General features: G+C 42.4%; 4 protein-coding genes across 7 annotated transcripts in view; 2 read left to right on the plus strand and 2 right to left on the minus strand.

The window, feature by feature from the left end:
- Positions 1–48: 48 nt before the first annotated feature.
- Positions 49–1,777, minus strand: LOC104814525 (piriformospora indica-insensitive protein 2). Its single transcript, XM_010542604.2, has one exon. The coding sequence runs from the start codon at positions 1,649–1,651 to the stop codon at positions 230–232; it is 1,422 nt and encodes a 473-aa protein (XP_010540906.1). The 5' UTR covers positions 1,652–1,777; the 3' UTR covers positions 49–229.
- Positions 1,778–4,057: 2,280 nt separating this feature from the next.
- Positions 4,058–8,535, plus strand: LOC104814526 (tetratricopeptide repeat protein 7A). 4 transcript variants are annotated; one of them, XM_010542606.2, is made up of 6 exons: positions 4,058–4,321; positions 5,402–5,676; positions 6,015–6,270; positions 6,362–7,569; positions 7,722–7,875; positions 8,034–8,535. In XM_010542606.2, the coding sequence occupies exons 2-6, from the start codon at positions 5,416–5,418 to the stop codon at positions 8,354–8,356; spliced, it is 2,202 nt and encodes a 733-aa protein (XP_010540908.1). In that variant the 5' UTR covers positions 4,058–4,321; positions 5,402–5,415; the 3' UTR covers positions 8,357–8,535. The 4 variants fall into 4 exon arrangements, with proteins under 4 accessions (XP_010540908.1, XP_010540907.1, XP_010540910.1 ...); XM_010542605.2 differs by having other exon boundaries at positions 5,405–5,676; XM_010542608.1 differs by having other exon boundaries at positions 4,321–4,400.
- Positions 8,536–8,585: 50 nt separating this feature from the next.
- On the minus strand, positions 8,586–11,706 carry LOC104814527 (protein PHOSPHATE STARVATION RESPONSE 1-like). Its single transcript, XM_010542610.2, has 8 exons — positions 11,498–11,706; positions 10,327–10,885; positions 9,902–10,130; positions 9,731–9,807; positions 9,591–9,633; positions 9,445–9,502; positions 9,260–9,329; positions 8,586–9,135 (listed from the first exon to the last, which is right to left on the minus strand). Exons 1-8 carry the CDS (start codon positions 11,506–11,508, stop codon positions 8,875–8,877), a joined length of 1,308 nt encoding a protein of 435 aa, XP_010540912.1. The 5' UTR covers positions 11,509–11,706; the 3' UTR covers positions 8,586–8,874.
- Positions 11,707–11,951: 245 nt separating this feature from the next.
- The window catches only part of LOC104814528, a 2,822-nt gene continuing 1,427 nt past the window's right edge, over positions 11,952–13,346 (plus strand). The window contains exons 1-2 of the mRNA XM_010542611.1: positions 11,952–12,157; positions 12,587–12,721. Coding sequence (XP_010540913.1) covers positions 12,108–12,157; positions 12,587–12,721 — 185 coding nt within the window. The 5' untranslated portion in view covers positions 11,952–12,107. The remainder of the gene's footprint in view (positions 12,158–12,586; positions 12,722–13,346) is intronic.

Consider the following 13,346-nt stretch of genomic DNA (forward strand, 5'->3'; position numbering starts at 1 on the left):
CAAGACATTAAATGATATCCCATTTCTTTATAATAAAACGACACCGAATTATGCATAAGATGACCTCTTTCGTAATTCCATATCGCAGAAAACTCATAATTACATATCTGCTACAAAAGTCAGCTCTCGATACACTAAAAAAGAAAAAATCCCAGTCTAAAGTCAGCATTGTCAACATTTCATTAATCTTCTCTTCTCATGTCTCTGTTTCCACTGTTTGATCGAAACCCTAATCCCTTCCGACGAAGAAAACGTAAAGGACCATAGCCACCAACATCCGACTGCTGTATGCTGACCTAAATGCTGCGCTTATCGGAGAGGAAGATAAACCATCTCTGGAGAGGGCAGAGACCAGTTCGTTGTCCCGTCTCGGACAAAATTTCAGATCTTGCGAATCAATCTTTGTTCCGCGATCGACGCAGAGATCAGGGTTCCCACCAAGTCTGAGTTTCTTACCGATTCTTCCCGTGAAGCCATCGGGAAACAGCACTGTGCCGCTCAGATTGTTGTTCTCAAGATTGATCTCGCCGGCGAACTCCAAAAGTCCAAACTCCTGGGGGACTTGCCCTTCGAGCCTGTTGTTGTCGAGCAACAAATAAGACAGGTTTCTCAGATTTGCCGCCATGGAAGCTGGAATCTTGCCTTCGAGCCTCATCCCCGAGAACCCAATTCCCAGAACAGCCCCCAGATTCCTCCAAATTTCCGGGATACGCCCTCCGAGCCGATTCCCGCTCAGATGAATCTCTTTCAGTCTGGGCATGTCTCCAAGAAACAGAGGAACGCCGGAGTTCGAAAAGCGGTTGTAACTCAAGTCCAAGAATTCGATCCTTTTCAAGTTCCCGACGCCGGAGGGAATCTCGCTGGAGAACCCATTGAAGCTGAGGTCGAGCTTGAGGAGCTCCACGAGATCACCGATGGAAGCAGGGGCATTTCCGTCAAAAAAGTTATGGCTCAGGTCAAGGACCTTTAGGTTTTTCAACCGGGTCAAGTTCCCAGGGACTCTGCCACTCAGACTGTTCCTGGAAAGCGTAATCTCTTGCAGACTCACCAAATCGCCGATTTGACTCGGAATCGATCCGTACAACCCGTTTCCGGTCAAAACTAGTCTCCTCAGCTTTGTGAAATTACCGATCATGCCACCGAGCTCGCCGACAAGGCCTGGATTCTCCATGAACACCATTTCCTCCAGAGAGAAACCGAAACCCTCCGGCATGGTTCCCGGCGCCGGAACTCGAGATCCGGTGAAGCACTTGTAGAAGAAGAGCTTGCGGAGATGCTTGAAGGCGGTGAAAAGAAGCGGGTCGAGGGTAGAATTGGAAGAGCAAGGCGGGTTCGGGGAATAGTCGGAGACATAGCCGAAGCTGAGTTCGGTGACGTGGACGGACGTTACGACGCCGTTTTCGGAGGAGAAGAAGTCGCAAACGACGCCGTCTGGAGCGGAGGAGCAGAGGTCGTCGGGGAAGATGGTACGCCATGGAATGGCCGAGTTCACCGACTCGAGAACTCGGTAGAGAGCCTCTTGCTCGGACGGGTCGAGGGCGAGTGGGGGCGTCGAGTCCTGCTGCTGCTGCTGCGTAAAGACGATAATGGACATGAACGCGAGGATGAGAATGATGTCGGAAGAAGAATGTGAGATACGAGTAATCGCCATGGGAGAGGGAAGCGGAGAAAAAAAAAAGAAGCTTTATGAGAAATCTTTTGTTGGGTTTTGGTTTGGTCTGTTGCCAAGGACTCTGCCGCAATGTACTTTTATTTATGGGTCGGCGAACATAAAACAAAGTTAGCTCCTTTCTTGCGAAATAAATGGCTATAAGACAAAGCTTTTAATTGGTTACATTGGGATTTTCATTTGCGTTTAAAAATAAATATATAAGAGAAATAATTAGTTGCTATATAAATAATTATATACGATAAAACAGCCACTCTAATTGTCGTTCATTTATGTCTTGGCTTTTCCAAGATATGGACTAATGTTAATTTAACCTTACGCTTGTATCGGTTTTTCTTTATAAAATTCAAGACATTTTGGAAACAGAGGATTGACAAAAGGGGTCGAGGGGGGCAAAAGGGAGGATAAGGGGAGAGGGAGAGGGCATAATGGACATTTGAGGGTGGACAGTACAGCTTCCCGTTCCGCGGGTAAAAAGCAGCAGAGGGCAGAGAGGGGATGTCGGGACCATCATCCTCCCAACAACACGACACCGTTTAGATTTTTAGGCTACTTTTTATCTCCCTGTTTTGTAATTTGGCTAAACAACATATGTTCTTGTCTTTTTTCATGCTTCATTTTATCATTTATCATTTCTTTTTTTTTTTCCCACTTTTTGATAGGTTTTAAACTCAATAGATTAAATTTCAGCGCCTCCAATAAAAAAAGGACGCGTATTATTAGCCAAAAACAAATAGCATTTTAAAAAATGTCCAAAAATGTTACACAGATTTATTTTTTGCAAGACATTAGATTTACACAGATTTATTAGGAAAAATTATGAGAAGAAAAGAAAAAAAAAATAAGACAGTAAGGCGCAAAGCTGCAGAGACAGAGAAGCGCCGCAGCCGCCGATTGGGACAGAGGAAGTGTCGTCGGGAGAAAGCGACTGCTAACGGAGCCAACCACTGTCGTGGAGACACGTGTCATACGTTTTACCGGAAACGGCTTGTCACGCGACGTCCCATTCGACGAGCAGACCTATTTTACACTGAATAATGATACCTTTGTATATATTTTTAAAATCCTTGTACGGACGATGTGGGCTCCACGGAGGGCATAAATGGAAATAGCCATATGTCAATGGGTTGCTTCCAACGGGTTTTGTTGTGGGCTTATTATAAGCTGTTGGGAGGCCCATGGCTCTGTTCGTGTCTTGCCCTTCCCCGCAATCAATGAAACGCACGCGCCATATTATTTGATTGATTAGATAAATATAAAATTTATTCGCACGCGTCAGAAAATATTTGTTTTTTGTCCCCCTATGGCTATTATATATAAATCGTAAACAACAGTGTATTTCTTGAATTGGCAATAGTCGAGCGTTATTTGGGAATGGAGGCCGGTTATATCATAGCCCTCGTCCTCGCTGGCGTCATCCTCCTGCTCGCGATCCTGCTCTGCGTTTTGACTAATGTTGCATCTAAACTCATACCTCGCAACTGATTAAGGTTCGCATCTAATCTGCCTTTTAAGTTTTTTTTTTAAATAAAAAATTTATTGACAATAGTGATTTGTGGGCTTTTTTTAAAAAAAATTTTACTTTTCCACCGGCCCTTAAGACAAGACACTATTGGGCTCGTGACGAAACACAACGTGCATTGGCCCGTTTTGCACAATTCACATCTCACGGAGATCGATATTTTTCTTGATTGAGGGAGTTTTTTTTTTCAATTGAATTGAAATTGCTTATAAACCATTTTCGTAGGACGTATTGGAGGGAATCGTCAAGATTTTCTAACCAAGTGGGTCCAAAATATGAATAAATGAAATCGACTGTGCTTTGGGGTAGAAAAGGCTTCCTTTTTAATGTGAAATAGGGAGAAATCCATGTGAATTGATTAAGGAACATGGGAAAAACCATGAGGTCAGCGGGTTCGACTATTTGCCACCTTTTTAGTTCTCACCTGTTGCCTGTCAGTTACGGATGATTTATCCTCGTGTACGTGGGTTTGAAGTTTTTCTTGGTCCGCTATGCTGAGCTGATGCCGTTCTCGTCTGGTCCATTGGACTGTGAGATGTTATGGTGTCTGGTGTCTGATCCGAAGTGTTGTAGGGCAGATTTTCCAATGTATTAAAAAAAATGAAATAAATTACACATGGAAATGATAATATCAATGTAATAAAAGTAGACGGTGTATTATTAATTTGTAAAGAAGTTTTCTTTGATTTAATTTGATAAGAAAAACGTGGGACCTTAGAAATGGACACTTTGACACGCGGAATTAAAGGAGAAATAAATATCTGCAGGAGCCTGGGCTCGTGACCCAAACTCCGAAAATTCCATTCGGTGTTTTTATTCGCCTGGACTCCTTTTTTTTTTTTATTGTTTATTATTTTTGGTCATTACTGGGAGGAACACAAACGAAGAGGAAAGGCAGGGTCGCTCACACCTATGCAAAAAGCGACAAAGGAAAAGGTGGAGAAAGTAAAAGGGTGAAAAAGGAAATGACAGAGAGAGAAGGATCAGTTTTTTTTTTCCTTTTTAGTTTTCGTCGAGGGTTGCTTTGCTTGATTGCTTGAATCCGGAATAATTCTGAGGAATTTCGAGGCGGCCATGGCTGTCGGCTTCTTTATTTACATGGGTTCTTCTTCTTTTCTTCGAAATCAAAGGTGGGTTCTCTCTCTGTCCCTTGTTCTCTGATCATCGAATCGATTGGCAATCTGGTTCCTTCAAATTCAAGAATTCGAGGTGGGGTTTTTTCTTCCTGGTGTTTTGGACTACAATTTTGCTACTTTCGGTTGGATTTCGAAGTGGGTGTCATAGATTTCGAATTCTGGATACTGGGTGTGGGTTTCTGTTTGAAGAACTGAGTTCGAGCTCAGGTTCTCAACTTTTCTGCCATTTAGCGCCTTAGGATTTCAGTCACAAAATGCTGAATTGTGGACGTCTCTCATCGAACTCATGTTTAACTGTTCAATAGTTTTAGGAAATTCGTGTTCTGGGCGTTAGGTTTTACGATTCGATAGTACGACGTTCTGGTTTTGATCGTCGGTTTCACGTTTTGTTTTGTTCTTTTTTTCCTTTTTACTGGAGAGTTTAGTGAGTTCTGAGTTATAGCTAATCAATGACAAGTTCTGTTCCATGTTTTTTTCCATTTCCATCAAAATCTTGATCTCTCTGTGGGGATGTAAAGCCTAAAAGCTTGAATTGTAGAGAACTTCTGAATTTCGAATCGTCTTCGCTACTGTTCTCTTGTGGTTGGCTGTATCTCAAGATTCCCGACCATTGTGGAACACTATGAAGAACACTTTTAGATGCAGAAGTTCTGAACTTTTAGTACTAGATTGTAGATACTAAACCCGAGGTCAAGTTTTCGATCATGTCACAGCTTCACACTCTGTTCAATTCATTTATGGAGGAAAATGCTGAATTGTGGTAGTATCTGGTCAAAACTTCCATAACTTCTAACTCGGTGAAGGGTCTTCTGAACTGCTTTTCTAGGATTCGATCATAAAGTTACGATTTTGTTCGCTCTATCTCATGCAACTATGGATTCAGTAATTGTGGAATCATATCGAGTTAATGCCTAACATATCTTTCCTGTTTTATATTCACGACATGATCAAAATCTTGATCTCCTTAACCTTCATAAAACCCAAAGGCTTAATTTTTTTACTGAAACATGACAGAAACAAGATTCTGATTATGTCTTGCATGTTGTTCATTGTTGTTGGGGGTCATCTCTGAAGAAGATTCTCAGACGATGTGGAGGGCAATGCCGAATAGCGAGAGCAATTGCAGAAGACGCAGATTTAGACGTACTTTCAGGAAGATCAAAATGAAGTTTTTGTGTTCTGGAGAGCAAATGAGACCCACAGACAAAAATTTCAAGGCATCTGGAGCAGAGAGTGCAGCCATGTCCGCATCTGCTGCGGATGGCGAGAACGTGAAGACGCAGCTGGATAATGGTAATATAGAAGAAGCCGAGTTATCACTGCGCGAGACAAGCTCATTGAACTATGAGGTTGCTCTTCTTTCGTGAGCTCCTTCCTGTTTATTTCCCCCCTTGTTTCTTCAAACTCTTTTATAAAAGCCGAAATGTTATATAAAAAAAAATTCTGGCCAACTCTGCATTCCTTCCCATGTTCTAATCCTTTTTTATTTTATACAAGAGGATAATTTGTTACATGCTTCTCGATTTCGTGATATAGTACAATTTTGTTTTCCGATTCATTTACTCCTAATTGTGATGCTTTTCACCAGAATCCTATACAGTTTTTGTATTCATCTTATGAACTGTAAGTTATTACAATTATACTTATTTGGTCTGAAGGGAGTTAATGTGATCGCTGATTTTGGTAGGAAGCGAGAGCGCTTTTGGGAAGAATCGAGTATCAGAAAGGAAACATAGAGGCGGCATTACGAGTCTTTGAAGGGATAGACATCAACGGGATAACCTCAAAGATGAAAATCACTCTAAAGACAAGAGAAGAACGCCACCGAAGACACTCCAAAAATTTTGCTGTTCCTCCTCCGATGTCGATTCATGCTGTTAGCTTGCTCTTTGAAGCCATTTTCCTTAAAGCAAAATGTCTCCAGCGCCTTGATCGATTTGAAGGTACGTCATTTTTCCTCCTCTCAAAAGAAATATTCCGTCAAATTTTTTATAGATCTGTATGGCTAATTCACGGCCCTTGTGATTCTCGCAGAAGCCGCACAGTCTTGCAGAGTTATTCTAGATATAGTCGAGTCTTCTTTTCCGGAAGGATTGCCCGAAAATGTAGCTGCTGGTGACAGCAAATTGCCGGAGACTCTAACAAAAGCCGTCGAGCTGCTCCCCGAGCTGTGGAAACTTGCAGATTCTCCCCGTGAAGCGATTTTATCGTACAGACGAGCATTGCTCAGCCATTGGAGGCTCAATCCAGAAACCATGGCACGTATCCAGAAAGAATTCGCTGTTTATCTTCTGTATTCTGGAGAAGAAGCTGTGCCACCAAACCTGCGTGCTCAGGCGGAGGGCTCTTTCATTCCAAGAAACAACATAGAAGAGGCAATCCTTCTTCTGATCATTCTTCTGAGAAAAGTTAATCTGAAAAGAATTATTTGGGATGCAACAATCTTGGATCATCTCTCGTTTGCCCTTTCAATGGCTGGCGATCTTACCTCTCTGGCAAAGCAGATCGAAGAGTTGATTCCTGCGATTTTGGATCGGAAAGAGCTCTATTACACATTGTCTCTATGCTATTACGGAGCCGGAGAAGGTCTTGTTGCTCTCAGTTTGCTAAAGAAGCTGTTGTTGGAACGGGAGGAACCGAACTATGTTCCGGGTTTGCTGATGGCTTCGAGAATCTGCGGAGAAAGTCCAAGTCTCACTGAGGATGGGATAGAATACGCCCTCAGGGCCTCGAGAAAGTTAGAGAATGGTTGTGAAAGTTTGGAAAGAACAGCCAGCTTTGTTTTGGGAATAGCCCTTTCGGGAAGCTCTAGAACTGTCCTCACAGAGTCAGAACGGGTGGTCAGGCAATCCAAGGCCCTCCAGGCATTGGAAGCCTCTGACAAGACGGACCCGAAGGTCCTCTACTGGCTGGCCCTCGAGAATGCAGAGCAGAGAAAGCTGGACGCTGCTCTCAGGTATGCTAAACAGGCACTGAAGCTCGGAGCTGGGTCAGATCTCGAAGGATGGATGCTACTGGCTCGGGTACTATCAGCCCAGAAGAGATTCACAGATGCCGATACCATTGTGGCGGCAGCCCTCGATCAGATCGGGAAATGGGAGCAGGGAAAGCTGTTGCGTCTGAAGGCAAAGCTGTGTCTGGCTCAGGGGCAAGTGAAGTCCGCTATCGAGACATATACCCAACTTCTAGCTCTTCTTCAGGTTCAGAGCAAAAGCTTCAGTTCTGCAAAGAAGCTTCAAAAGGTAATAACAGGTCGACAAAACATATATATATATATATATATATATATATGTATATATGTCTCATCAGACAGGGACATAGTCACATAGCTGTGTATACAATGGAAAAAGTGTGGATCTTTTTACAAAAATGGGTCTTGAAATGATTGTGACAGGGATATGCAGAGAGTTTGAGGAGTTTGGAAATGGAGACATGGCATGACCTTGCCCATGTCTACATTAACCTCTCTCAGTGGCAAGACGCAGAGGCTTGTCTTTCGAGATCGATGTCCATTTCACCTTTCTCCTCTGCTCGCTGCCATGCCCAAGGTGCGACCTTTTCCTCCACCCATTCGTTTCTGTTCTATGTACTATACAGCACAGTAACTTAGCCTATGGGGAAAGCTGATATTTTCCGAATTCTTCATAGAAAAGCTGGTAATCCAACAGAAGAGGTTGGTTGAATTACATGAGCATATATATTGCAGGTGTGCTGTACAGAAAGCAGGGCCTTGTTGAAAAATCTCTGACAGCTTTCATGACGGCTCTGGGTATCGATCCGATGAACGTTCCAAGCCTGGTATCGATGGCAGAGATCCTACAGGAGGGAGAGAATGAATCCAACATGGCAGTGGTGAGAAGCTTTCTGATGGAGGCTCTGAGGCTGGAGAGGATGAACTCGTCGGCTTGGTATAGCCTCGGTAAGCTCTACAAGGCCGAGGGCTCTGTCTCATCGTTGCAAGAGGCCGCCGATTGTTTCCAGGCTGCTGCCCTGATCGAGGAATCTGCTCCTGTCGAGCCCTTCAGATGATGATTAGCTTTTCTTTTCCTTCTTTAAAAATGAAAAATATTGATTTTGATATGATTTCTCTGTGTATCCATAGATTGATACAAATATAGAGATGAACGTGTGCTCTCTTTTATGTCAAGTTCATAAACATTCTGACTCTGTATTACGACATGAACAATAATAAACAGTTTCAGCTTCTCTTTCAGGCTTTCAGCACCCCCCCCCCCCCCCAAAAAAAAACAAAGAGAACTGTTCAGATAAATGTAAACTAGAGAAAATTTCCAAGGAGAAAAACGTTACAAATCAAAGCCAAAATTTAGAATCTACATCTCCATAAACTAGAGAGAAGTATAGCATTGAGATTACATCCAGAGATGAAGAACTTTCTCAATATTGTTCTTATTTTACTACTTGACGTTCTCTGCACAACACCTGAGGGTTTTCCATCAGAAGAATTGTTCACAACTGAGGAGAGAAGCTCCATCTCTGTCTGTTAAAAACTCGCAGCCCCTTTTCTTTATATCATAGAGAGTTTCTGTTCATTCATGGTTTCTAGGACGCTTTGGCTGTGGTGATCCCGTGCCATCTGTTTCGCGTTCTTTTCTCTTTTCTGAAGCTTCAGGAGTTTTCTCTGTATCGGTTGTGTGTTCAGATATGGTGGGAGAATCTGGTGTGATGTTCTCTGGATTGGGCGATGATGATGAGCCCTTCAACATCCCAAGACACGATTTTTGTTTCTCAAACATCTTCTGCAAGTACTTCCCCTGTTCTTCTATCTGGAGCTGCAGGTTTCTTTGAATCTGACAGGAAAAAAACATGTTTTTATACAACCATTTTGGCCTTTTCGAGTGTTTGCACCTCCATTGTCGTAAAGGTTAAGTTTTTGTAGATTCTAAAAACCAAGAAGACAGAGATTGGTTGTACCTCAAGCTGTTCGTGGAGCCGCTTCTGAACATCCATCTGAAGTCTCAGAGCCTCAGTTATATCAATGCCACTATACCATCAAACAATCAATGATGTTTTTGTAAGGGATTTCATGATGCAAGGTGAATCTGTTCTGACTATAACGTTAATGCTCGAGAAGAAATATACCAAATATAGAAACTTACGTTTTGAAATCAAGAGATGAAATCTGTTCAAGAGGTGTCAACTTCTTCTCAGAAGAACCTGGAATCATCAAAGAAGATAATCTTGAATAGGAACTAATGAAATGCTCAGGAAAGTCGTCAAGGGATCAAATTTCTCAGACTGTAACCTTCTGATGGTTCTTCTGGCCTATATCGTGCAGTCCTATATTTCTGCAGTTTAAAAAACGAAATCTCAGCTTCTATTAACAGAAGAATCTTTGCCATTATCGAGAAAAACCCAATGCCCAGAACGAAGAACAATAACAACCTGCAGATGGCTTTTCACGTGATATATAGTCAAGCCTTGGACTTTCATAAGTTTCAGCACACCCTTAGGCGTAGCTCCTGCTTAAAAGCAGAGATTATCATCATTCATTTCACAAAGCCCGGGATTTAAACGCAGGTGTGTGTGTGTGTATATATAGAGAGAGAGACTCACTTTCACTGCCACCAAGCTGGTTGACAGCCTCAACAAAAGCCTCGTGAAGTTCTGGTGTCCAACGCATGCGTGGCTTAGACGATGCATTACTGTTATTGTTGTTGTTGTTACTGTTGTTGTTGTTGCTGTTTGAGGATGCTGTGCTAACCACAGGTCGAAGTTCCACAGATGGAGAAGGGTTCTTCTGAACAACCTGGGTTTGCTGGATCTGAAGTTGGGTAGACAATTTCTGTCCTCAAAACATGTAAGAAAAAAACATGAGAACACAAAAATAAAGGGTGGAAAATAGCCTATTTCTCTGTTCCTGTTGATGTTTCATGCTCAAGCAAGCATAGAAGATGAAAATACTGGCAAGCAAGTTGTTGTCTTTGGTTCGAATCTGATTACTATGCATAAAACATAGGAATGGAATATGATAAAACGACCTTTGAATCTGAATTGGAACTGGTGTCAACCAGAAGGTCATTCCAGTCAGTAGACATTAGAGCATCATCGTCCGTGATCAAGTTGTCAGCCCACTCTGGCCAGTCGCTTCGTTTGTTAATGTCATCAGATACCATGATGCTACTGCTCTCCAATTGGCTGTTCTGAATAGGTGAGTTAGCGGGAAAATCAAGAAACCCTTGGACTGAATCTGGGCACCAAGAACTGTTGTTACTCGATGTCTGAGAAACGAGAGGCCCATTGCTGTTTCCTGCAAGTTTCTCGTGTGATGTCAAAGACGAATGATGGAGATCACTTGAATAACCCGATGACGAAGAAAATATATGGCCAACTGCTCCACCATTTGCAGAAAGCAAACGATAAGTTTGCCCCAAAGGCATTGCCATAAAATCTTGTTCTGGTGATACCCTTTGAGTGTTTTCAGATTTCGAGTAAATCTCTTCTGAAGGGTTCGGTCCAGATGGTATCGAGGATGTGCGTGAAATGTCACCGAGCTGTTTCGGACCAGACCTCTGAATCGGGCGAGCCTCCATTATTGTCCTACAAAATGAATATCTCCAGTTGTGTTCACACAGTCTGCACATTTCATATACACACCAAACCGAACTAAAGAAAAAAAAAGGACAAAAGCATATCAGAGCAAGAAAAAATACTGGTCATAAATTCATAACCATGATGCATTCCCACAAACATGACAGGGAACGCAAATACGATCTGGAAAGTATCTGAATTTTTTTAAAAAAAAATGCGCAATAATATCAGTTCGAGGTTCAGGCTCGTAAGCACGGTTCATAGAAGCAGAGGACTTTCACTAAACGATGAAAAGCTCGAAATTTGCAAATAAATATCAGATAGAATCAAGGGAGGAAATGTAAAATCAGAGGTGAAATTATCGAAAGACGACACTAAATGAGCTCCATGACGATATTTCGCATAGAAAGAAGGCATAAGCATCGAGAATCACCGCTAAAGCAACACATTATCAAAACCAAACAACAAATACCCACGAAAGACTAACACAAAAGACAAAGCACAATTGAATCCGAATCTAACAACCTGAAAAAAACCGCGAAATTCAATCGTAACACAAAAGGGTTAGCCGAGAAATAAAAAACAAAATCTCAAATTCCGGTCGGAAATCTGAATTCTCACCCATAGATCATCAAGCTTCAAAATCGAATCCCGCCTAGGAATTCATGAAAAAGCCGAACCCAGGAGAGGAACCGAATCCAGAGAAACCTCGACGAACGAAAGATATTTACAGCCGACACCGGCGCGTCGTCCGACAGACGAAGTGGACGATGATTTTCTCGCCTTTTTTTGTACCTTCTTTTTCCTCGTCGCGTTGGCTGGGTGGAGGTGGTGGCTGTGTTAACGAAGGGATCAGCCGTCATCGATCACGCGCGAGAAATAGCGCGTGGGAAATGCCTCCTTGTAGGACCCACTAATGGATTCCACGTGTAAGATTGTTAGAGGATAACAAGCAAAATTCAGGTGGGCTCATCTTTCTCTCGCTTAAAGGGCCAATAGAGCCCAAAATAGATCCACATTATACTAGATGGTCCGAATCCAATACCAATACTGTAAATTAGTTTTCATCAATAGCTCCGATTTTTCTTTCAAATTCGGTGGAGAGGAAGGAGTGGATTGGTTGAGTCGCAAAACCCTGAACCCTAGAGATCATCACCCACCGAACTGCTCCGGATCGAATCAGCGAGTCGACTCGGAACCCTCGAAGAATCGACTGAAAAAGCTGCAGGAAATGCTTAGCAGGAGATTCATTTCTTTCTTCAAAGGCTCCCCAACTTCCACGTGCGCAATAAATACATAAATTATATTCTCTTTGATCCAGACTCCGATTCTTCTCCTGATTTTGCTTCTAGGATTCGAGTTTTTCGCTTAGCATTTGTTTTTTGTATAATAAATCGATATGCAATTGGCGTCGCCGGTGGGTTTGTGTCATGTTATGATGTTGTGATCAGAAACATATAAATTGTCCTCATTTGAGTGTTGTAATTTGTAAAGTCAAGGGTTTGGCGTCGTTATGTAGATGAATTAGTTTCATGATCGCTCACATGGGGAATTCCTAAAAACCCTGATTTGGCTCTTATCATATCGAAATTCTCGTTTAGGCGTTTGGATCATTCCATACCCTTATGCTTGTTCACTAACTTGATTTTGTATAGGATCAAAACATGTCACTTAATTTTGAAATGCGCTGATAGGATTGTCTTGGAACAGCTCGCTGAAATCTGCAACTGATGGAAAGGCTGGATCTTTCGGACGGAAGGCCGTATCGTTTATCTTGATTACTGTTACCGGTGGTGTTGCTTTGAGTGCTCTTGATGACCTCTCCATCTACCATGGATGTAGCAGGTAACATGCCATCTTTACCTCGAAGCTGAACTATTACGGTGCACTTAATATATCTTATATTACAGAAAGTCTGATTCATTGTCTTGAGGGTCCAACGTAGCCAATTTGGAAATTGCTTTTTTCTGTTTCCTACTTCGTCTCCAATTGTAGTTGTGGGGTCAATTTGAATTGAGGCAGGACTTTATGATAATGTAGGCGAGATAAAGGAAGAATTATTTTACAGTTGAGTCGGTACAGGTTAACAAGGAGCTAAGACCATTGAAATTCATCTCCGCAGCAGTAAAAAGTGAATGAATATCGACCACAATGTCATGATATCATATGGATGAGTGTTTTTGCAGTCTGTTCCTGTTCGGTCAAAGGGGCCATGCGCTAACAATGAAAGACGGTGAACGGGACTAAACTCTTGGTATCAGTGAATATAGCTAGTCAATTGAGTATTCTTAATATAATTTGCAGCTAAAAGCTCATAGTTTCCATGGGTGTGGGTATGGTCGAGCGTGAGAAGATAACGTTGTGATTGAAATTTGAGCGCCTCTTTATCCTTTTACTTTCATGAGAACCTGTCGCATATGATGTTGCTTCGCAGTGATGTCAATACAATACACCCCCCCCCCCCCCCCCC

The sequence above is a fragment of the Tarenaya hassleriana genome, unplaced genomic scaffold (assembly GCF_000463585.1).
Source record: "Tarenaya hassleriana unplaced genomic scaffold, ASM46358v1 Cleome21, whole genome shotgun sequence".
Taxonomy (NCBI): Eukaryota; Viridiplantae; Streptophyta; class Magnoliopsida; order Brassicales; family Cleomaceae; genus Tarenaya; species Tarenaya hassleriana.

Excerpts from the sequence above, each read along its gene's own strand:
- LOC104814525 (XM_010542604.2), bottom strand. The coding sequence starts at position 1,651 with ATGGCGATTACTCGTATCTCACATTCTTCTTCCGACATCATTCTCATC.
- LOC104814526 (XM_010542606.2), top strand. The coding sequence starts at position 5,416 with ATGTGGAGGGCAATGCCGAATAGCGAGAGCAATTGCAGAAGACGCAGA. Across the intron at positions 5,677-6,014 it reads CAAGCTCATTGAACTATGAG|GAAGCGAGAGCGCTTTTGGG; the intron begins GTTGCTCTTCTT and ends TGATTTTGGTAG. Across the intron at positions 6,271-6,361 it reads GCGCCTTGATCGATTTGAAG|AAGCCGCACAGTCTTGCAGA; the intron begins GTACGTCATTTT and ends TGATTCTCGCAG.
- LOC104814527 (XM_010542610.2), bottom strand. Across the intron at positions 9,503-9,590 it reads GCCAGAAGAACCATCAGAAG|GTTCTTCTGAGAAGAAGTTG; the intron begins GTTACAGTCTGA and ends TGATGATTCCAG. Across the intron at positions 9,330-9,444 it reads TCATCTCTTGATTTCAAAAC|TGGCATTGATATAACTGAGG; the intron begins GTAAGTTTCTAT and ends TTGATGGTATAG.